The 24,673-nt window shown below is 48.3% G+C and overlaps 1 protein-coding gene across 3 annotated transcripts in view; it reads left to right on the plus strand.

Annotated features, from left to right (window-relative positions):
- The window catches only part of HPSE2 (heparanase 2 (inactive)), a 77,246-nt gene that overhangs the window by 38,688 nt on the left and 13,885 nt on the right, over positions 1–24,673 (plus strand). For all 3 annotated transcript variants that reach the window (XM_042863079.1, XM_042863080.1, XM_042863081.1), the window contains 3 exons: positions 14,827–15,000; positions 15,458–15,629; positions 22,092–22,139. In XM_042863079.1, coding sequence (XP_042719013.1) covers positions 14,827–15,000; positions 15,458–15,629; positions 22,092–22,139 — 394 coding nt within the window. The remainder of the gene's footprint in view (positions 1–14,826; positions 15,001–15,457; positions 15,630–22,091; positions 22,140–24,673) is intronic.

The raw sequence follows: 24,673 nt of genomic DNA on the forward strand, positions 1-24,673 counted from the left end.
ATAAGCTCATGCAGATGGTAAGCAGAAGCGGTGTGTTTGGCGTTCCTGGTGTTCCCTGAGAAGCCAGATTGCACGTGAGTGCGTTAACCTTGCCTTTGAGAAGCACTTGATGTTATCAGCTTGTTTACCAAACTGTCACAACAAGACATGAAACCACAGAAGACTTGCACGCTGGCATGAGCAACATGCATATTCTTGGTAGAAGAAGAGGCGTAGGAGCTTTCTGCTCTTTAACTATCGCAACAAACCATTTTGTCCCCAGACCGCAGGTTCCCAATTCCCTCCCCTGCTGGTGGGCCCATGGTCCGGCTGCTGCGGTGGCTGAGGGAGCTGAACGAGTTAAGCTGCTCTGCCTGTTCCAACTGGGAGTGAAGAGCCATTGCAAAATGTTTTTCCCCCCGTTGGCTCTGCGTGTTGCTTTAAAATTAAATTGGTTCTGGTTAGCAAACAAGAACAGGACAACAAAATTAAATTTTCCGAGGAATGTTGCGAATCCTGTGTGAAAAATAAACCCCCAAATGTTTTTCCCTCCTGCACTCCCCAGCCTGCCTTTGCCCCCTTGTAGCTGCCATCCCTCTCTCCATTCCCGCTGTGGGTGTGCTGACCACCCTGCGGCTGCTAAGGAGCTGTGGTTAGCAGCAGTGGGAGTTAATGGAGCTGAGACACCATGGCCTGGCTGCTGAATGTTTTCTTTGTGCCCTCCACTTATTGTCTTGTGTCGTCTTTTCTTGTTTCTTTGCTCTCACTGCTCCATCCCTCTCCCGTTTCTCTGGCAGGTGAATGCTGTGAGGGTCCAGAAAGTCATTCAGAATGTGGTATTAATTTTGGAGGCAGAATCAGACTTCTAGCACATAACTCAGCTCCATGCAGTTGTCTACTGCAGGCCATCTGCAACACTTCAGTCTCGCTGGAGTCCAGCACAGCTCTGCACTGAAGGAGCTACACCCACATAGGGCCCTGTGATGGACAACACAAGCTTCTCCTCGTCTGCTTCCATCTTCCTTATTTATTTATGTGCAGATGGAAAATCTTTGACACAAATTGGCACTCTTCAGATTCTGTTCTTCTGGAAAGCTCCTGCAGTTCTTAAAAGCTTCTCCTCCATTTGGTCAGCCCTGCAGGCATTCACTGTGCACTTCATAAGTCATTTCTCTAGTCATTGCCTCAATATTTGTGTCAAGCCTTCTTGGATCTTTATTTATAATTTGGCGTGATTTTTTGCTGAGCACTCAGCACACTCGCTGTGTTGTGCAAACTAGGACATCTTGCTCTCAGATCTTAGATGGGACAGCAGGTTACTTTAAGTTGAGTTTTGTCACACTTGTGTTGCACGTGGAATGCTGGGGCTGCTGTTGCTTCCTGGCTGTTGCTCTTGTTTTTATTTGGGAAGTAGGGATCTGGCTGCCGTGTAATGCTCAGTGTTACATTCACAGCTGGACGAGGTCAGTGCTCTGCCCTACAGCTTGGTGGTAAAGCTGCCACCAGGCCATTGTGTATCTGTGATGGGTGCCTCTTCTGCTCTTGTCTTCTCAGTTTACTTATTGCTTCTCAAACCTTTACTTCTTCTAACAAAGATGACCCATGATAGGGACATGGAGTGAAAATGCTTCCCAGTTTCTGTCTTGGTGAAGCCCGTGGAAATCACCGTGGCCATTCCAAGGAAGAGTCTTCACAACACCAGCAACTAGGACACAAAGCAACTAAAATCTTACAGGAATTCAAAGGTTTGTTGGGACAAGGCACTGAAAGGGTAATCTCATAAATCTCCAGGTGGTATCTGTGGCCCAGGATGTCCCCATGCCACTGGTTGCTGGAGGCTGGGATCTATTGTAGGATAGTTGCCCTGCCTCTGTAGTTGTCCCTTTCAGCCATCGTGGAGATGGATGAGGGCTCAAACAGCCCTCCAGCATGACGTGTAGCTGTTATTCTTGAGCAACCACAGGTGCTCATCTGACAGGGCCAGACAGCAAGGTCTGAGAGAAGAGCAAATGCTCCTGAAGGCAGGAAAAGGGATTGAGGAAGCAGCATGGATTTGACCAAATTTCTCCTCTGAGTGGCACGTGAGGATGGGCATCCAGCCCATGAGAGCGCTGCTGTGTGGAATGGGGTTGTGTTGGGCCCTGTGTCTGGAACAGGGCTGCGGCTGCTGCGGGCAGCCAGGGAGCACTCCTCCCTTGCCATCAGACTACTAGAATAAATAAAACAGTTCCACTTATGCTGGATGAAATCAAGTCCTCTGGATTGTGGCCTAAACACGGTCAACAGCTCCTCTGGGCCCTTGAGCTGCCAATAGCTTGCACCTCCTAGCGCGTCTGTCCTTGGGAAAGAGCCATTAGAGGCTAAGGAAATTTTGCAGATCTCCATCCTTCAAGAAGTGGGAAATCATCACTGATAGGACTTACAGAGCCTCTTGCACTAAGGGATGGGATATGCAGGAAATGCACTGGTTAGAAACCAGCTCAGTCCAGTGCTCCAGCCAATGCCCTCCTGCAGCACGGCTGTCAACAGCACCGTCAGAGCTCCTTCAGAGCTCTGCAGGGACTGGGTTTCCCTTCCGCTCAGACCTTTGACAATTAGATTGCACTTGGGTGAAGGGCCATCAGCAAGCTAATGAGGATTTCCAGCCCCTCTGATAGTTACATGCTTGTGTTGTACTTGTGCCAGGACTTGTGTGTTGAAGTGCCGGCTGTGGTTGACAAGGGCCTGAAGCATAAGCTTGATAAACCTTCCCTCCCCAGTGCCTCCTTCTGTTCTGACACAAATGCTGAATTGCGTGCATGTGCACACAAAATATTATGTTTCTTCCGAAGTCACTGTAGACACTGCATTGCCATCAGTGTTTGTGCCCAAAGCTGCTGAACTGCTGAGCAGCCCTTCACCACCAGGTTCCAGTTGTGGCCTGGGGCTCAGTACTGCTGGGTGGAGGGGGATGGAGGTGCCCTCATCCCAGGACCCCCCTCAGTTCTATCAGGTTTCTTCCCAGGAGATGATCTTGATGCCTGGACCTCACCTCCTGGTTTCTGTCCTCTCACTTGGTTTGTCCCCTTGGTGCTGATGCAGCACAACAGCACGTAAAAATCCAGGCTAGTGACTACAGCCTGTTTTGAGGTTTATGGTTTTATCTGATAATCTCTTTAAATGTGAATTCCTTAAGTCAAAGTTGCAGACTGAGGGCTTGAGGAGATGACCTGAAATTTGAGTGAGAATCTGTTGTTTTTGAGCACTGTGAGTATAAATATATATCCAGTTCTGAAAGTGTAACGCTTATCAGCTGTACAAAAATGCACAGCTAGCCTTATTTTGCAGAATCAGGCTTCCAGCGTCCACAGCCCACAGCAAAAATGAAGCAAGGTCATTGCAAACCTGGAAAACTCATGTTTTTGAAGCATTTCCTCCAGGGACAAGCCCTCGTCTTCCAACTTCTGTCACCTTCCTTTCCACTCTTGTAGCCTTTCTCATGTACAGATATTTGCCCATTCTCTGCTATCGGAAGTTTTCACCCCTCTCCTTTTTTTTTTTTTTTTTTTTTTTTTTTTAATATCTCCCTTGAATCTTCCCCAGCATGCCACGGTGTGCTCTTTGCCTTTCGCTGGGCTCACCTTTCCATGCACTTCCCTCTCCTAATGCCATCCACATGGTTCCCATTTAGGCAAGGTGGGAGCCAGTGAGCAGATCCCATGAGCGATTTGAGAGGATGGGCTTCTCAGGTGGAATTATTTAATTAAAGTCTGGCATGCAATTTTGGGGAATTTATTTTAATAAGCTGATTTTATTATTTTCCATCCACTTATTTTTCAATGGAGATTACGCCATATCCAGGAAGATAACGGTTTGCTTAACCAGCAAGGTACTTTCAGTTAAACCCTGAGAAATTACGCTTCTTTAGATCAGCCTTTATCCCCAGGAATTGCCTCTGAGGGCTGTCTCCTCTGGCTGGGGGCAGAGTCCCTTTCAGAGGCTTAACGGTGGTTATTTGTTTAGTGGAGAAAGTTTAAAATCTGACAAGTACATTGCGAAAATCTCAGATCCCTTTCCCAGAAGGCAAGCCAATGATACCATTAGCTTAATCCAGCACCTCATCTACTCGATTTTAATATGACTCTTTAGCTCCAGAATATGATGTATTTTCAGTTGGAGGATTTGTGTTGCGGTAGTACGAGAGTGCTGTAGGTCGCTCGGCAGTTGGGCACATATGTAGTGAGAAACACGCAGCGGGTCTCTCTGGAAAAGAGCTAACGTAAGTTCTGGCATCTAAATCCATTCATTGACTGCGGTAACTCACGGCGGAGCCTTTTGCTGTGTGTTTAGCTGAGTCCCGCACGCTGCACGTGAGCTTTGCTCCATCTGCTTGCTTTTCCTGCATGGCTCCGTGTTTCTAACAGCCACCTCTAGCCATGACGTTTATCCAATGGATGGATGGGCTTTGAAGCTACCGTCCTGGCAGGCTGCGCAAACGTCCCTCCATCCCCGCAGTGCTAACTGATGCGGAGGAGTTGTGCTGGCAGCAGCAACTGCAGGGGAACTGTTGTGAAAGCGTAGTAGCCATTCCATCCAAGGCCATGTATCTGCAGTGCTGGTGGCTTTGACTGTTCTCCAAGCAGACAGGGAAGTATGGAACCCCTATTGACTTCACCCAGCTGCTGCGGGTGCTTGCTTCACCAGGAGTCCTGCTTGATCTTCACCATAAAATAATGAGGGAAAGCAGTTGAGAGGGTACCTCCATTGCTGTAAGGCTAGAAGAGATGCATTCCCCCTGAAATTCTGGCAACCGGTGTGAGGAATGCAGCTGTGTCCAGAGGAGTAAAGCAGTCAGTAAACTTCAGGTGTAGCAGGGGCAAAACCATGTGAACAAAGGGCTAAACAGAGCTGTGTTATTGCAGGAGGGAGGGAGTGCCTATGGTAGCAAAATTCTCAGTGAATATGCAGAAAAAGTATGTATTGACTAAATATGAAACGTCTGTATTTGGCAAAGTGATTTCATACAGACGTTATAGTGATAACTGAGTGCCTTGTGGTTTAGGTTTCCTAAATCATATTTCATCTGTTCCTTTCCTCTTCAAATCTGCTTCTGTTTCACACTTAAAATTATTGTGATTAACAACCATGTCACAGTTAATTATCCTTATGAAAAATAAAGCGAAGAGCTGTCATATGTCAATACATTGCTCACTGTTTTGCATTGAGTTATGGGTTGATATTTTCCTGCTTCTTCCTCTTATTTGTATTTCCAGGGTGTTTTCTTGCTTCTCTCTGTGCTGCTCTCTCCCCTGGACCCAGAGCACAGCTGTTGCCTCTCCATGTCTCACTGGTTGGGAAATGCTGTCTTAAACTCCCTTCCCCAGAGATCCTCTTGACCTGTGCCCTGAATTTGTTCAAATTTAAGTTTTTTGAAATACATTATCTTTAATCCATTTTTATTGTTCCTTCACAGTCTTAAATTGCTGAGTTTTATGGTTTTGTAACCACTTTCACTCCAATTTGCTTCCAGCTTTGGACTCCTAAACAACATTCTATATCAAGAATAACCAAGTAAGAAAAATGCTGTCCCTGCTCCTCTCCCCCACCTCCAGAGCTGCTTTTCCCCTTGTGTTCCAGCAACTTGGCATGGCTGAAGCTTTAGCAGATGCCAGGGTAATTAAAATGACCTGTTCCTTTGAACTCCAGTTATTTGGCTCCTTCAGTCAGATGGTCAAAAAGCTGCTGTCCATGTCTCATTTCTGGTTAGCAGAACACTCCTTGTTTCCCTCTCTTCCTGGTAAAATGCAAAGAGTCTGTTTCTTCTCTCTTTTTGAAGCTCAATTATTCTTCGTGCAAAAACAGCCTTCCTATTTCCTGTTCCCCAGCAAGCTATATCTTCTCATGTCAGTATTCCCCTCCAATGTCTTCCTATGAAGCATGGGTGAAAGTAAATGTTGTTGGTGTATACGAGAACTTTAAAGTCTTCCTGTTTATTCCTCATTCTCCTGGCATTTCTAGATAGACTTTCGGTCACAGTATATGTGTACTTAGTTATTCTCACTCTGAATTTTTCTCTTCCAATTTCCTTTACCTAAAGCCTTTTGTTTGAGCGCACCCAGCAGCTTTTGTAGGTGATTCCCTTCAGATTTATCTTCCAGTCCTCTTGCTGGGTTGGATACATCCCATTCCTTCATTGCTTTTTGCAGCATCCTCTCTTTCTCCTCCCTAAGCACATCAATATTGTCTCATGAGACTCCAAGTATCACATACAGCCGTGGTTTGTTTTCATGATTTGGTAGGACAGCAGATAACTACAGGTTGGTTGGGAGTTTGGAGAACTTGCAGTGCTGTGTTCAGTTTTGGGTTCCTCACTATACAAAAGATATTGAGGCACATGAGCATGTCCAGAGAAGGAGATCTAAGCTGGTGAAGGGTCTGGAGCACAAGTCTTATGGGGAGTGGCTAAGAGAATGGGATTAATCAGTCTGGAGAAGAGGCTCAGGAGAGACCATGTTGCTGTCTACAGCTCCCTGAAAGGAGGTTGTGGTGAGATGGAGTTGGCATCTTCTTCCAGGTAACAGCAACAGGATGAGAGGTGATGGCATTAAGTTGCGCCACTCATTCAGGTTGGATAGTAGGAAAAATTCCTTCTGAGAAAAAGTGGCTGTGCACTGACACAGGCTGCCCAGGGAGATGATGGAGTCACCATCCCCGGAGGCGTTCAAGACGGAGATGTGGCTCTGAGGGATGTTGTTAGTAGGCATGGTGGGGATGGATTGACAGTTGGATCAGATGATCTTAGTGGTCTTTTCCAACCTTAACAATTCTATGATTCTATACTGAAAAGCTGCAAACAAAAGTGCTGCTTAATGAAAATATATTTAGATATGGTTTGATCTTAAAGTTGAGCTATCCAGAAGGAATAAAATCCCCCCTGGCAGTGGTGCGTATAGCAAGACCTGCTTGCTAAGATTGAAACGGGCAAGTCTGGACTAGAAGCCAGGTGCTTATTTGGATCACAGACATTAAGTAGTAACTGTGACATTTTTATGGGGCCAGGCTGCTTTCAGTGCAGCAGACTTTAAGCCGGTGGTGGATACTTTTACGAGAAATCCATTCCATCCTGCCCAAGCACCGAGTTTGACTTCTGCACTACTTTTGTGCTTGCCGGCTGCCTCGTGCAGGCGTCAGGCTCTGACACCGGCCTTTTCCGGCCTTCTGCTCATGCCTCAAAAGTCAGGTCCGGGCCCCACCCTGTGTGCTCTGGTACAAGATTCCCCAAAGATCAGCCGGGAGAGTTCTGCCAAGCCGGGTCCCTCCAGCTGAGCCGTATCTGCCGAGCCCAGCCGCGTGCGGAGCAGAGGAGCAGGAAGAGTCGCGGCCAGTTCCTTCAAATATTTTACAGATTAAGACCAGGGTCTGGGATCTGTGGGAAGGCAGAGGAGTTCACAGACCTCAGCGGGTTCTGGTCCTTGCCGCAGCGCTGGCGGCCGCGCCAATAATTGCTGTCCTCCCCATCCATCCAGCTTGGTTGTTCGCTATTGCGTTCAGATGCAATGACACTTCGTAATGTGGACAAGCCCTCTGACATTATTTTAGTGCAGCTGGAGGCATCTACTTTAGCCTTGAAAATGCCTCTTTCTTGGCAGTGCTTTGTGTTTATTATAATGCTGTCTGTAATGTGCAAAAGTACATTTCTTTTTTAACTTCCTCCTTTATGTACCAAAGAGTGTGGTTTTAATTAAGGATTTCAGATTGAAACATTTCCGGTTTTATGCGTTGTTTTTTTGGTGGGGTGGTGTGTGGGGTTTTTTGGGGTTTTTTCTGTTTTTTTTTTTCTTTTTTTTTCTTCAGGATAGTTTTCTGTTAAAATGTTTCAGAGTTTTGAAAAATACCAGATGCCCAACTTACAAAATGCACACAGAGCCTTGGTCGCTCCCTCTTCCTCCCAGGGAGGAGGGATGGTGCTTCGGACCCACAGTCTGATGTTTTTCTGCATTCTGGGTTTCTCCTCAGCGTGCACAGGGATGCCATCCATGCATCCCATGGGGACATGAGCCCAATGCAAACAACCAATGAAACAAGGCAATTGCTTTGCTGCACATCAACTTCTAGCCCTTGTGGTAGTAGAAAAGCTTAAGGCTGCCCTACAATGCACCCAAAATTTTAGCAAAGAGAAGGCAATGAAAGTTCGGCTCAAACCAGGTCTTGTATTTTTGGGGGATCTGACTCATGGTTTATGAATGTGGGGCGGCAGGGAGCTTGCGCACGGCGCTGCGGGTGCTGCAGGGTGGGTCTGGCTCGCATCCCTGTGCAAGGCAACTCAGAAAGGAAGCTGTGCATCTGCCGCGTGACGGAGGATCAGGCAGCAAAGAAAGATAGTAATGTTGGGAACAGGAGCAGGTGGACTGGGTGCACAGCTTGCCCAGGTTAAGCTTTGCACTGGGATTAAATGAAGGTGTTAGAAACAAGCATTGTACCTGTATGCCTCCCCTTCCAGTTTAGCCATGCAGCTTGCGCTCCGGATGGTGCTCAGCCTATGCTGCAGCTTGCTTTTTTCCTTTTTGAAAAAAAAAAACCAAAAACACCCATCCTCTTGATGCAGCGTTAGCATTGTTGGGAAAAAAAGCATTTATAAAGAAAAACACAGCCTAGCAATAATGGCACCCTGGAATAACTGTGCATAGGATAGTGGGGACATGGGGGACAGGCACAGTGCACACCCCATGTCTTGTCCATGCCACAGCCTGGCAGTGCAGAATGTCTGGACCTTGGCATAGCTTTAAACCCTTTAAACCAACATGTTCTCCCCCGTGGGTAATTCTCTGCTGCTCCCCTATCCATCAGCAGTGCCATCTATAGCCCCATCCTCCCCCATCTGCCTTCTATCTGTCCCAGCCGCCTCCTGCCTGGGAGCTCGCAGATCGCTGAGTGCCTGAAGAGCTGACCACTTCTTGCCTATTTGGGAATGCTTTTAAATTGTTCCAGAAACTGCTGTTTGTTGATAAATTGGGGTGATCCGCGGAGAAGTGTTTTAGCTAAACTGTGTAAAAGAAGGAATTGCAGCGCAGCACTGCCAGCTGTCATTGGATTTAGAAACACACATCATAGATTTTGCTGCTTTTCAGACAGCTGCGATTATAGCTGCTCTTATAGCCATATAAAACAGTCATTCTGTCAGCAAACGTTCTGGCAGCAGAGCTGGGTTGTATCTGCAGTTGAATTTCCAGCACCAGCGTGTTCACTTGCTCCCTGTGTAGGTGAAGGTGGCTTTGCTGTGGACTGTGAGTGCTCGGTGACACAGAATGGCTCTGGTGGCACTTGTCTTCCTGGCCTGGGCTATTAGGAAGGTGCAGTTGCTGTCCTTGCAGGGTTTTGGGATGCTTCGCTTCCAGTCCATGGTTGCAGTTTCTTTGAGGCAGAGATGGAATCAAATTTGTCCGTGTTTGAAGCCCAGCAATATGCATGTGAGCAGGTGATGATCACAGCCTCATTTTCCCTTGCTCTATTCAGACCTCTTCCCGACCTCCTCTGTTTATCTCTGAGAATTCAAATGGTGCCTGATTTATCCTGATTGAAAAGGGAAAATGTCTTAAAAGTCCAAGTTATGCAGCAAAACAAAACATCTTTCCTAGATGTAAAGTGATCTCGGTTCCTGCCCAGGCACAAGGCTAGAACAATTTGGAAATTGCCCCTCTGGCCTTTATCTCAGCTTTACAGCACTTTGAGATTGAACCCAGATCCCACGTCTCTTCTGAAGCTCCATGTCAATTTACACTTGTTCCTCAAAACCATTACTGTCCTGTGAGTTCTTTACCACATGAGGATGGAAAACAGAGCTATTCTGCTCATTTGAGCTCCTTTTTGCTCAAAGGCAGAGCTCAGGGTTCACTTGTTTTTCTCACCATCTGAGGATTAATCCCAATCCTGACTGTTATCCGACCTCGGTACCATTTACACGCTGAACCCAATGCCTACAGCTTTCATCTGAGCCCTTACAGCATTTGGAAGCAGGCCATGCCCCTTGTCTGGTATCAAAAGCATTATATTAATTTGGGATTCATTCCACAAAATGAGGCTGTCAGCCAGACTCCTTAGCAATTGGATATTGAACCCAGACCTCGTGGTTGTCTTCCAAGTTATATGCCAGCTGGGAACTCAGCCCACAATCCATGGCTGCCAGCCAAGCTCCTTATTGGCGAGAGATTGACACCAAGCCCCCAGACTGCTATTTCTGTACGGCAGAGCTACAGGCTGAACCTAGCTCACGTGGTCAGCATAATCACCTCTGGATTGGCAATGAAATAAAATATCCAGTTAAAGACTTGAATGAATATCGAGGGTCAGTGTTGAGCTGCATAAAGACCGGGGATGATGACAATTCCCTTGGAACAAGGCCTCCTCGATACTCCGGGGGGAATCTCCCCAGATCCCCCATCTGTCATCCAGCTGGAGGCGAAATCCGGCTCCTCATTAACACACAGCACGCGGCATTTCTTCACTGACGGACAGTATTAAAGCCAGCTCCTCCAACTTTCAGGTATTCCTCAGATGGGATTAAAGCAGATCCCCTTCCTACAGCACTGTGGGGCTCTGCCAAAGCACTTCTTGTTGCTCAGAGCAGACCTCCAGCGTGCCATAGCAGGGCAATGGGATGGGACTGTGCATCTCCATTCTTTTGATGGAAGTCGGGAGCTTGATGAGGCAGAGGGAGCACTTCAGGTGAAGTGCCTGTCGGCCTGAAGCCAGCAAACTGGCGGTGATTTTGCCTGCAAATTCTTAAGCATCTTCACACAATGCGGTTTTACTGCCTTGCAGAATGCTTCAGAAGACTGAATTAAAACAAAACAGCTTCCCAGCTGGAATGGTCATCATTAGAATGCAATTTTCAGCAACTGTGTAGGCTTCGTGGTAGCCTCAAAAGCCTTACAATTCGCTTTTAGCAGCGGCTTTGAAGGAACAGCTTAACATCCAGAATGGAATTGGGGGTCTTTTCCAACCTTGGTGATTTTATAGAAGCATCTTCCTGTGGTCATGTGGATCCAGCTATAGTGCATATGAGCAGAGTGGGATGCTGCTTTGCCTCTGATCCACTGGTGGTGATGAAGGCTGCTCTCTGCACGTTGTGGATGAGGGTTCTGACTGTCCTGCCTGAGGACAGGAGCCGTGGGAAGACTGCAGGCTAGTTTTGCCAGCCTGTCCCTTGGGTCTGGTGTTATTCCGATCGCCTGTTGTGTATCTTCTGATTCATATTTATTCGCTAAGAAAACATCAAGTCCTTGCCACACACATGGTATTCTGAGGATGTTCAGCCTGAAAGAGACAGTGCAAATGGGATTCAGCTGACAGCGGTGGCAGCTTGTGAATTTTCCGTGTGCCCACTTGTTCCTTTGGCTGTGGGAATACCTTACTTTTTCCATTCATCGCCCTCCCCAGCCGCCTTACTCATCTCCTCCCTGAACACTCTGTTCTGCTCTTTCTGCACCCCCTCTGCAGAGCTGTCTTTGGCCTTCTGTTTGCTCTTTGCCAGCTCTTTCCCAACCCCTTCCCTCTGCTATCTCCTGTGGGATGCTCTAGGGGCAGGGAATCCTGGCATGAGGAGCTCCAGGGATGCTTCAGGCAGAATTTACGGGCAAAGCTGAATCAAGCAATCCCCACAATTAGCTGAAAACATTATTCCTAGAACTGCATTTATTTGCTTTACAAACAGAAGGCTTCATCTGCTGTGCATTTGCCCCCACATGCCGTGCTGTGCCCCACCACCCAGGCTCCAGCTCCCGCTCAGCATGCACGCGGGTTTCCAGGCTCGCCCTGCCAAAGCAGGATTCCTGAAGCTGAATAAAAAACGTGGAAGGCTTTCAAACCCAGAGATTGTTGAGCTGTCCCTCTAACCAAATGGCAGTCCAGGCTGTGTTCTCTAAAAAGCCTCTAGTATAACGTTTAACTCAATAATGACGACTGGAAACTCTTTGCAATTATTTTGAACTGCCAGAGATGTCTTAATGTGCCTCAGATTTTGTGTTGGCAGGCTGCTGAGTTAAGTGCCATCCGTCTTTCAGAGAATGTTAAAATTCAGCCCAGTATAAAAAGAAAACAATCCCACAGGACATACTTGCCCCATGAGCCCCACCACCATTTGTGGCCACACAGACACATCTCTGCATTCTGAAGTCATTTGTCTCCCTCTGTGCAGGGTGAGAGATCCGTGCAAGCAGCTGGAATGTGAGCAGATCGTCACCCACTGTACCTGGCCATGCCTTGTAGCATGGTTTTAGCCCTTTAGATGTGTCCAGGCCTTCAAAAGCAAGGATGTAAAGAATCAACAAGATCCAAACAGCCTTTAAATTCTGCTAGTGTTAGGGCCAGTGTGAGCTTTCAGAGGAAGGCTCCACTGACAGCTAACTGGGTTCTCTGCCTTGGTTTGTGCACCTATATGCCCTAAAGTTGGTGCTTTATTGCTTTTTTTTTTTTTTTAATGCTAACGTAGATGGGTTTCTTTTATTTGCTTTATTCCCTCTCTGAGTATGTGTGCCTGCAGTGGGTGGAGGGGGAAAAGGGGCAGCGAGAGCATCGTATAAATCCAGTTCTGCTCTATTAAGATTCATTCTGGTACGACAATGGCTTTGTCTATTGAAAAGCTTTGCGAAAGCCTTGCCTAATGATCTGTTAGCTGGGGAAAGGTTAAATTCCTGGAAGATTTTCTGTGTTCGATGAAGAAAAAATGGTGCAATTATCCAGAATTCAAAGTGAGTTTTAGCCAGCTGTTAATAATACTGCGATTCTTCATGTTCTCATTATTCAGAAGTAATGTGGCCATCCCTAGTCATGGCAGTAAAATATTTATAGCAATTTCTTTGGGCCGTTTGTACTTATGAAGGGCTGGACATTGCTCAGGGTCTTCACAATATGCTTTGCACTGTGGTTTAGTGACCTGTGGCTGAGCTCTTCCCACCTCAATGCTGATTACGATAGAGGCGTCAGATGAGCACAGTGGGTGGGCAGCTGGTGCCAGCTGAGCATCGAGTCTGTTAGGGTCTCCTGTTAGGGTTGCTAGTTCCCTTCCCTACCATCCCATGGTGGTTTCCAGCTTGGAAAGTCGTGGCAGAGCATGAAATGCATGAGGTACCTCTGTATGCAGGCTCACAGAAACAGAGTAAGTGTCGTGGGGAAAATAGAATTTCACAGTGGCAGGGCCTGAGCTGGGGTGAACAGGCGGCTTGTTTCCTCCGGTCGATGCATGGAAAATCAATTCCCAGCCCTCTAAGGAGACTTCTAAATAGAAACAAAATCCCTCCTGTAGCATTTAAGAACTATGGCTGTTTTGCACTGGTGAAAAGATTTCATTTCTATCAGGGGAGCTGCAGGTGACACCTTTCGGCTGTCTTCCTGTTGTCATGCGGTTGTCTATGTTATTCCCTTCATAGAAATGTCATTTCAAGCGCAGCTTTTTGCCCGGAGGTCTGAAGTAAATGGGTATTAAGTAACTGTATCTGTCTCTAATCCACTAAGCATCCAGAAAACCAGCTAATGTGCCTGAGCCAGTGGGATGAATGCATTAGGTTAATCTAACTCAGCTACTTTTCACTTAAACAACTAGAAGCATTACAAAAAAAAAAGAAAAAAAGAAAAAAAGCCTACACGAGGGTTAGCAATTTCTTTTCTACATTTTTCCTTTTGTCTTCCCATGCCTTTGCTGCAATCTAATAAGCAACAACTCAGCTGAGTTCTGTGAGCCTCCTAATGCAGTGCTTTAAAAATAAGTTTATTCTCCTCAGACCTCAGGGGCAGCTCCACATTTGCTGTGGCTCTCAGGGACCAGGACAGGTCACAGTGCTTTCTCGTGCCACGTGCATGTAGTGTGGCACAGCAGTGGCACAACACTGCCACATGCCATGTCTCCTTGCTATCCTCTTCAGCTCTGCTGGCCATGGAGGTGCACAGCAGCATCTTAATGCCCGAGCAGCTCTGAGGTGCTCTTCTTTACTGGCAAAGTGTAAGAAGATTCAGGGCAGGCTGCCTGCACCCTTCGGTTTCTTCCATTGAACATTACCGATAGCGGTTCTCAATGTACGCATCTCCTCTTGCAGCACGGTCACCTTGCTTGCCAGAGAGAACTTGATGTGCAGTCATGTCAAAAGCCTTAAAAATCATCAAGGTATAAGACCTGCAGTGGTGCTATTGTTCTGTCAGGTGAAGACTTCAGCATGGTTTGTTCTTGACACATTGCTGTGGCTTTTGATCACCTCCTTACGCTGTGTGAGTGCTGCCAAGCAGCATGGTTGCTTGCCTAAGATGTCTCCAGGACTCACTGCTCCATAGTCCCCAGCCTGCCCTCAGCCTCCCCATCCCTGGGGCTCCACAGCTCTCAGCTCTCTGGGAAGCCTGGGGACAAGGGTGGGACCGGAGCCAACGATGACCCCAGGGCCCAAGAGGAATACCCATGGTGCTGTCACAGTGTGCAGGAGGTGACCCTGGCCCTGTGGTTCCTTCTACAGCTCCTCTCCTCCCCAGCGCTGCCCCAGAAGCAGTGCCAGGTGGGATGAGCTCAGGAGAAGCTGATATTTCCTTGCCAGGAGCAGATGAAAAGAGACATTATAAAGCCTCTCGTCTCTGGTAACGCTGCCCTTAGCTTCGACACAGCAGTGGAGAGCGTCCAAGTTCCATGCTGGAAGGAGTTTAGCCCATGCCTGGAATCCTATCCCAGTTTCAAAGGTCAGGTGCGCTTCTGCAGTTACAGATGTCACAGGGGTGGCACCTGACCCCAGTTCATCCACCCAGGAGCTGAGGTCTGATGGACAGCAGGATCATTTGAACCTCCCTGGAACTGGCTTTCATTTGAATTACAAGCTGTGTTTTGTTTCTTCCCAGCCAGGTCTCTAGACAAACTCTATAACTTTGCTGACTGCTCTGGCCTTCACCTGATCTTTGCACTGAATGCTCTGCGCCGAAATCCCAATAACTCTTGGAACAGCTCCAATGCACTCAGCCTGCTGAAGTACAGTGCCAGCAAGAAATACAACATCTCCTGGGAGCTGGGCAATGGTGAGTGTGGGAACAGGGAGAGCTGGGAATGCCGAGCAGTGTTCTCTTTGGGAAGAGAATGTCTGTGAGTACCGGGACACTTGGATGTATGTCCAGAGGGATTTGAAGTGCTGCTGTGGGGCATGGCTGGTCCTGGGGTGGGCAGAGCAGCAGCTGCATGGACCTGCACAGCAGCTGCAGTGCGGGAAGCAGGCATCCCCTGGGCACAGGAGGATGATAGAAATTATTGCAGGTCCTCACCCAGCTCAAGCCATAGGGGCTCACTCTGGAGGAGAAGGCCCACAGCCTCTGTTCATCAACTGGCAAAGGAGAGTGGTCACAGCCCACATCCACTGCTCAGCAGCTCTGTGCTGCTGACTGATCTGAGGAGCTGTGTGACAGTATGTGAGCTCTCTCCAGAAGAGGAGATAGAAGAGCAGAGCTAGCAAGCCTTGCCCATCTGTTCTTATTTGCCCAGAGCCCAATAACTACCGGACCTTGATTGGCCGCTCAGTGAACGGCAGCCAGCTGGGGAAGGACTACATTCAGCTGAGGAGCCTGCTGCAGCTCATCCGTACCTATTCCAGAGCAAACCTCTATGGGCCAAACATTGGGAGACCCAGGAAGAATGTCATGGCTCTCTTGGAAGGGTAAGTGATACTGTTTTGTTTGGGCTGGGCCAACTGCCATTCCCCAAGTGCTTCCAGTGTTTCCCAGTTACAGGAAGACTGAGGTGCTCATCCTCCTGGGATTCAGGGATGCAGTTAGAGGCTGCTGCACAGCTACAGGTTTTGAGGCCAGGAGGTGGGTCCTGGCACCACTTTGCTCCTTCTGTTTGTTAGCTGCTTCTCGCTGTGCTTTCTCTATCCATGCAGAAGGAAAGCTGGTAAGTGCCCTTCATCACTGCTGCATCCTGGCCAGGACAAGAATTACAGTGCAGAGGATAATGTATGGCACTCAGCCATTGTCAAAGCATTTTTGCTCATGATTGCTCACATTGATTCTGACCAAGTTACACAAACAGTTTTTCTGCTTGTGGTACTGAGATTCAGATCCCTTTCACCAGCAGAGTTCATGACCTGTCTGGGAAATGCCCTTTCCTCCCTTCCTGCTGTCCCTTGAAGAAGGTTTTGCCTGTCACACTGTAGCTGGCACCGTTCAGTGCTATGATGCTTTTCCACCAATACATTCCACAGTCATGCCACTGTGACTTCCATTGATTATATTGACACTCTGGCTTCAGCTTCTTGGTTTCTTTTTCATCTCTTTAGGTAAAAATGGCACTCAGGAAAGGACAGCGATGCTGGGGTGGATCTGCTGGCATATTCTTAAACCGATGGATAGGAGAACAGGCAGGTCTGGCTGGAGTTTGAGGAGGCTGAAGAGAGGAGTGTGGGGAAGGAATGGCGACAGTGAGGGACTTGAACAGCTGGAGGTGACATTGGCCAGCTACAGGAACCAGGGAGGTGTGGGAGCCTGCTGGCAGCAAGAATTGGGACCATGGGGGCTCGAAGACCATCCAGCAGCGGGGAAATTCCCTGCAGGACTGTAAACAGAAACTCCAGCGCAGAGGGCTGGACAGGGGGAGGTGTGGAAGGGACTCTGCTGGGAGCAAAGCTGGGTCTCACATTCATTAACATCTGCATGAATGATCTGGCAGAAACAATAAACAGCACACTGATGTGGTCCCCGGTGAAGCAGGCAGGGAGTGAGGGCCAGATTCTCAGCTCTGCTGCAGCAGCACACAGAGCCTATGGGTAAAGCTGGTTGACCCAGCTGCAAGGCCAGCATCCTAAACGTTGCTGGCAGCCAGGGAGCAGCCCCTTCTGGGCACCATGGCTGCATCCGTGCTGATGCCAGGTGGGCACTGCAGCCCCAGGGCTTGCTCAGCACAGTGAGAGTGGCTCAGGGAGCTGCAATGTGCTGTAGTAGCCTTGAGCAGCAGGAACTCTATTACTGCCAGGCAGAGCAGGCTGAGAAAGGAAAACAAGAGGGATGGGAGCCAAGGAGCTCTCAGACAAGGGGAAGTCTTGCTGCTGTGTTTGCCCTCTGCATGTCGCTGCAGGGTCCTGGGGAAGGAGATGGCAGCAGCATGGTCGGGGGTCTCTTGGCTCCAGAGCCACATGTTAGCTGATGTGTGACCCAGGAGTGGGGCTGTAGTGTACAGCGTGGTGGGAAAGGTGGTGGAAATCCATCTTTGAATGAAAGGGAATGAGGTATGAAGAGTGGTGGGGGCTCTCCAGTCCACCAGGCTGACCAGAAAGAGCTGCAAGGGGCATGTCTGTTCTCCAAGATATGTACTGTTACTTCATTGCCATCCCTGCCCCTGTGGCTGAGCCTTGTGTCCTGCACTCCATACCCAGTGCCTGAAGTTCATGGTGAGCAGTCCATGTGTCCAGCCTTGCAGCCAGAGGTTCTGTGGGAAAGAACCAGCAGTTTCTCTCCATAAAGACCATAGTATTACCAAGCAAGGCTTAAAGACAAGAAATAAGTTGGATTAAATGAAGACAAAGAGTTAAACGCTTATTTGCAGTATTTGGAAGCAGAATTGCAAAAGGACAAACAAATAAAACCCAGTGCCTAAGCTGACAGTATGAGCTTTATTCCCAGCAGCTCCCTGAGGTCTCTTCAGTGCTCTCGGTTTGTGCTACTGAGAACTGTCTGCCTTCTGCAGGAGCATCACAGCACTGGTCCATGGGCTGTACCTGCAGCCATCACAGCCAAGGCTTGCCTCTGGAGATCCCAGATGAACCCCACAAAAGCCAGCAAGCAGAAGAAATTTCGGGAGGTGCTTTCAATGGCAAGCCCTCTGCCCACCTTGTTGGAGCACCACGAGTGGTCTGTGCAGTGCTTGGATGAAGGCTGCAGAGCAGATCACGTACATGCAGTCCATAGTTCTGATATATGAGAGGTACAAAGTTTTGCTCTCATTTAAAAAAATGTGATGAACAGCAGAAGTCAAGCTGGTTGGAAGAGATACTAAATTGGAGGTTGTGGTGTGGCCATTAAGGTTGGAGAGGAGATGAGACAGCCCAGCACAGAAGGCAGAACGGCTGGCTTAGTCTGAGAGGAAAGAAGTTCATATTACACAGAGCATACAAGTGAATTTTGGTGAGATAAATGATGGAAATGAGCTGAAGGAGGAAAGGAGAGCTCAGAGAGAGCAGGGAATGATTTTCAACAGTAGAAGAAAACAGAAGCTGACATTACGCGCTCTCCAGGGAAAGCCCCGAGTTATCTGAGCGGGGAGATGCTCAGAGAAAATCTTCTCAGTGTGAAGCATTACGTAAAATCACAATTCCCAGTTGCATGTCCTGTATTCCAAACATTGCAGTCTATTCTTGAACTTTAAATTCTAGCAACCGCGCCAAACTTATTCTTTATGTCTAAACCTTGTCCTGCAGTGATGGCAGTGTTAGCATGAACAGTGCCTTGCTCTCTGCACCAAGCTTTGCCCTACTCAGTGATGACAGCACACCCTTCACTGCTGGGATGCAAAGACCTTGCACGGGGAAATGGCACAGGGCACGTGAGTGCCACCTGGGACTGCCCCACAGAGCAGACCACTGCCACAGGGATTTGCTCTGCAATCCCTGCTGCACAGGAGGCAACAAATGGGGAATGGGGACATGTGAGTGCACAGGTGCAAGAGGGAATTTCTCCAGACAGGACTCACAGTTGAGTTTGATGAGGTGTTAATTAGACTATTCATGCAGCCTGAGCTGTCAGAGAGCAGGCCACCTTAGCTACCTACTGCGTCTGTGGGTACGGGAATCCCAGGACTGCTCAGAATTTGCCTGGGGGAAAAAACAAAAACAAGTAGGATTCTAAGGAGTTAACAAAGATTTAACAAAGACTTTAACAGTAGATCAGGAATCAGACACGAGGTTAATGTATCACTGAATCATATATTCAGTGCTGGAAGAGAAGAAACATGAGGGAAAGCTATTAGGGTGCTAACATATGTTAAGGCTCATGCCGTCAGAACAAAACGTAATAATCTTTTGCCCAGGTTGTCCCCAGGACTGCTGGCAACAAGGATGGCAGAAGGTGGCTCAGTGTCCTGATCCCGTGGAGTCTGCTGGTCCCAAGAGCCATCTCTCATGTGCTGCATCTCTTGGGCGGGGTGGCACAGGCTGAACCAGGATACTGCATGGGTCCAGAGCAAGAATTCTGTGGAAAAAATGAAGCCACAAGACAAATAACTAATGATGCAAAGGGAAGGATACTGCAGTGTAAACTCACGTTCATGTGCCATTAAGCTTGTGGACGTGCATTCATAAATACATTGAAATGCATTCATAAATACATTGAAACAGGATGTGAAGAATGTGATCAGGCATTTTGCAGCTGGTTTTATAGCAGGAGCGAAGATCTAAGGTACAAGCAAAGGTCCATCTATTACTCTTTCAGGAGGAAAGAGTTAAGACAGTCTTTGTAACTGAAACCGGATCTGGATGGCTGAAAAGCTGAAATCACCATCACCTGTACAGGGAGAACAAAGCGAGTAAGAAAAGACATAGATGAGATGATAGTGTTGTATGGGTACATGGTGTGCCTTCATCCTGATTGCTATCTACAATCTCAGTCGTTTCATCTCAGAAAAGATGTAATAGAACCAAGAATGTTACAGAGATGTGCAGAGGTATGCAATGCCTTCCACGTGAGCAGAGATGGAGTAGGCTGCTCTAGCTGGAGCCACGGAATGGGTGCTGACCCCGTTTGACTTCTAAGAAAGGTGGTGAGGCAGAAAAGTCCATGTAGATACGAGTGTGCTGTCCTTCAGAGCCTGGCCGTTGCCCCAGCTTTCAAGAGCCAGCTCTTCTGGTAGCAAAGCTATGGTGCAGTTGGCTTGCATAGTTCACCAGGGTGTACCAGATGGAGCAACACATGGTTGTGAAGTCCAGCTCTGGGAGTCAAACAGTGCTAAACCACTGGGAGGCTGTGAGGTGGTCATTTGTCTCCCTTCTGCAGCTGCATTCTTTGCTACAGGATCACTTTTTAATTTGTTTTTTTTTTTTTTTTTTAATATATTTTATTTCAAGGTTGACAATCAGCAATTACCTTCATGGGAAGGAGATTTCCAAATGCAAATGGCTCTTTAATGTATCAGGAATAAACCTAGGAAGTTCCAGTGGCTGGAGGCTGAAGACAGACACATTTAGATGAGAAATAACATACTTGGAAGCTAATTAGCCATGGGAGCAATTTGCGTAAGGTCGCAGTGGGTGTTCCATGACTGGGGGGGATTGAATCAGGACAGGAGATGTATTCTCTCCCACCTGGAGTTTCTGCCTCATCTGATTCTGAGGATATGCAGAGGTTTCTGCCACGTGGAAGCCCAGCCAGGGATGCTGCAGTGGCTGGGGCTGCCGCCCGAATTATGGGATGTTGCCCTAAGCAGGCTGAGCTTGTCCCGCGGCTCCTAGAGGTGACTCAGTGCATGTGCATCTCAGAGTTCAGTGCTGTTCGCAGAGCCCAGTGTAAGGAAATGGCAGATTTACTGCACCAGCACGGAGCATCTGCACGGCACATGTGCAGGGATCTGATCCATGCCGGAAGCCTCTGGTTTGCTCTGCCTGCGTGGTGCTGCACATGTGCACATCGCATAGCCCAGGAAATCCCAGACAGACATGTGCCAGCTCTGGTCGGACTGCAGGTCTGCATGGTTCTTCACCGGCCTTGGAATCCAGGGTTTGAGCAGCACAGGTGCTTCAGGAATAAAGGATTAATAACATCTGCATTCCTAAGCTGTGAATATTCGGATACCTGTGCACCGCTGGGTCTCCACCTGCACTAGGCTTTCATCTCTGGCTCTTGCAGTACCACTTGCTGGCTATTGAGCTGATCCAGGTTCCCAGAGTTTGAGTTATCCAATGCGCTCCATGCGCAACTTCACCATCAAGACTCAAAGATTTAACAGGGGAAATTCTGATCTGTGACTTGCAACAAATCTCCATTTAAAGGTGGAAAGAAAAATAGATGCAGAAAGCAAAATTGGGTGGTTATGTATCTTTAATAGAAAAGTTTGAAAATGAGTAGAACTAGTCAATGTATTTCACTCTCCCGGGGACAGAAAAGGAAAACAAAGAGGTCTGTTAGTTTCCTAAGGAGACAGAGCAGTCAGAGGCACTGCTTCTGCCACTCTAGGGATGCTGGAGATTGTGGGGTTTTGCTTTCGGTCCCCGCACAAGGACTGGGGTGTGCTGGCAGTGATACTGCAGGCATGGTGCGAGCAGTGAGTTCTGCAGAGGAGCATCCTCAGCAGGTGCCCTTTGTGACTGAGTGACAGCACCGTTGAGCCAGGTGCCCTGCATGAGTGGTGCAGGATTTGTACTTCTTGCTCTGTCCTGCTGCCCTGGATGGCCAAGGAGGAGCCGGCCCCAAAGCCACTGCTCTGCTGCCCCTCATGGGGACACAGAGCGCTGCTGGAGCGCGAGCCTGGGAACTGACAGCCTCTGCACTGCTGGGCAGGAGAAGCGGGGACGCATCAGTGCTATTACAGCACGTTATTGTTTTTCCATTTCTAATTGTGTCTCTTCCCTCCTGTCCGCAGGGATTTATTACCTCTGCCTTTGCCAGTGTCCTCTTATGCTTCACAGGGTCCAGATGCCCTTTCGTCCCAGTCTATAATTGACTATCGTCATTAATTTAAAGTTAGAATGATTGTTTCCGAGCTATATTTAGGCTGAAGTTTGCTGCTCTTTTTTTCAGACCTGATTAGAGGCTTGTGTGCTGCAAAGCTTGCTGGCTGTTTCTCCCCCCCTTGCCAACTGGCCTGATCAAATGTCCCTTCTCTCCCCACAAACCTTCTCCTTTCTCTCCCACCCTTGGTTGCAGGCCAGACGGGGGCAGTTGGGGCTGCAGGGCATGCAGCTCCTTGGGTAGCGAGGATATTCGTGCACCCCTGGGCTCTTGGATATCCATGCACCACAGAGCACTGTTGTGTTCTCTTGACCAAACCAGTGGTTCCTGTTGCCTGTATGCATTCTAACCTTCAAAAGTGACCATCCTTGGTATCCTGTGATGTAGGTTGTTTTAGGATTTCCCCTTCCTTATGGACATCTGTGACAAGTTTGGACTGACATGATTTCTTCCTCTGTTTCCTTTAGGTTCATGAAAGTGGCTGGCAGCACAGTGGATGCTGTTACCTGGCAACAGTAGGTATTCACCATTCCTTCTGCTTTCCTACACTAATTGGAGTGATCTGATGGTGTCCAGAGCAAAATGAATGGGCTGGCTGGATGTGGAAGGGGACAAATAGTAGGAGCCACATCTGCTGTTCTTGTCCTTTAAATAGGAAAACGAGGCATTGCCCCTTCTTCTGCAGCAGAAGTGGGCATGTTTCATCCCGGAAGCTGAGACAGAGGCTAAAAACATGCCTGCCCACTGGAAACCAAGCCCCATTGCAACTGGCCCAAAGCTAGGCTGATGGCATACACCTTTGGAAGCAGCAGGGTGAAACCTCCCTGCGTCCTGAAAAACTGCATTTGCTCTGGTGTCTTGAGCAGTGAAGCTGGGGTCTCAGGTCCTGGCTGGGCTTCTGTCCTAATTTGAGCTTAGCACTGGGTCTTCAAGGGAGCTCAGGCTACTTTGCTGGAGTGGAGCATGCCATCTCATCCCCTCCCATTCAGAGTATCCCATCACCTGTCAGTGCTGCTGATCCCCTCCTGGCACTTCATAGAATCATCATAGAATGGCCTGGGTTGAAAAAGATCACACTGATCATCAAGTTTCAACCCCCCTGCTACGTGCAGGGTTGCCAACCACTAGACCAGGCTGCCCACAGCCACATCCAGCCTGGCCTTGAATGCCTCCAGGGATGGGGCATCCACAATCTCTTTGAGGTATACTGGCCAGGTTATGGGGACATTTGTTCCTCTCCTGCAGATCCCAGCTCCTTTTGTAAAGCCCACCTGGAGACCTACACTTAAAAAGAGCTCAGTGGCTTTTAAGACGTGAGGTTTTCCTGCAAGTAAGCCCAGGGGCTCTGTGTTGGTGTGTTAACCTCAGAGCCTCCTGCAGAAGCAACTGTCTGCATCTGAGAGTGGTTTATGGCAGCAGCCCTGGCTGGCACCCAGCAAGTCCCATTTCTGGGGAGCCACGTGCCTTGCCGTGCTGCTCTGCTACCTGACTCCTGAGGCTTCCCTGAGGCAGCAGCTCTGTGCAAGCAGGGCAGTGGGGTAGCAGAGTGTTGGGAGTGGGATTTGTGTTACTTACAGACTCATGCTGTGCAATGATGATCTATGCCTCAGCTGGGAGTTTGCTTTTCATGATTACACGATGTGCTGATCGCATTTACTTAGCCCAGGAATTCGCTTGCTGAAACAGGGCTTGATGGCTGGGCCAAGCCCTTGGATGCACTGCAGGAAGAAGCAGCCAGCCTTTATGCAGGGAGCTGTGGCTCAGGGATCCTTCCTTTTGGGACCAGGTGCTGCAGGCAGGTGGGGTTACAGCTCCCTACAGGTAGGCAGTGTGGCTGGGATGTCACTTGCTGAGCACTTCCCACCCAGGTAGGTACGGGAGCCACTGCTCCCCCTGCCTGGGCTTCCAGCTTGGGAGGGTTGCACCCGTCTGCTTTTGTGAGGACTGACAATAGCCACAGCTCCAATCTGGGCTTCTGTACTGTTTATGAGTAAATGTCAAAACAGTGTCTCATCCCTCTGCTCCAAACAGCAAAACAAAACAAAACAAGCTCCTTTGTATCCAAGAAGAAAATTATTAGCAGGAAACCGAACTGCTCTCTAACGGCAACTATGAGCCTTTCTGTTCCAAACCCTAATGTTCTCCTGGGATATTGGTTATAAATTTGTCAAATCTGTTACTCCTTTGAAAAGGTTGCACTCTATCCAGAAGGGGAATTGAGAAGGGAATACATTGCAGAGATCTCTATCCTCTGTGAAAACACATGACCATTTCTTCTCTGAAATACATCTGAGAAGTGACACAGGGTGTAAATAAGAAGGCTTGCCAGTCTTTCTTAGTATGGTTTCACTTACATATGTAACTCAGCGTGTGTGCCTCCCTCTTCAGAAGTAATGTGTTGCTGGAGAGGGATGTGTGAATGGCTCAGAAATGTTTAGGGAATTTCCACTAGCAGAGGGTGTGGCAATTAGGACTGACAGAGGCTCGCAGAGTTTTGGCATTTCTTGTGTAATTTAGTTTATGGTTTGGTTAGGAGCGAATGCTCAGTTTATTGTGGATCCAGTCAGTCTTTGAATGTGGATTTCCACAGTTCAGAACCCTTCCCACAACCACATCTCCTTTTGGCTCTGCTCCAAAGCTTGGTGTCTTGCATACATTGAAGATTCATTGTCTCCCTAACCTGTGCCCATGCCCTGGTCCCCTTTCTGTGTGTCACTGTATGGCTGGTTTTCCACCTGAAGTGCTGTGCAGACCTCAAAGTTTGGCAAATCTAATGGGCACATCCTTGTGCAAGGCTGTCTTTGCAGCCCACAAACTCATTTATTTGCAAGGCAAGTAAATGCTTGCATCTTCAAAGTCATGGACATCTATCCCTTCAAGTCTTTGGAGAATATGATGCTACCTTCCAATATGGAAAGTCACTCATACCATGTGGCAAACCGGGGATGTCATGCACACAGACACATATGGGATGCTGCTTAAAGTGCTTTGCAGTGCTGAGTTTGGATGACATCTCTCTGGCCTTGGCATATGGGACAGTGGCAGAGCA

Source organism: Lagopus leucura, unplaced genomic scaffold (genome assembly GCF_019238085.1).
Source record: "Lagopus leucura isolate 7727_CA_CO unplaced genomic scaffold, USGS_WTPT01 Super-Scaffold_739, whole genome shotgun sequence".
In the NCBI taxonomy this organism is placed as follows: domain Eukaryota; kingdom Metazoa; phylum Chordata; class Aves; order Galliformes; family Phasianidae; genus Lagopus; species Lagopus leucura.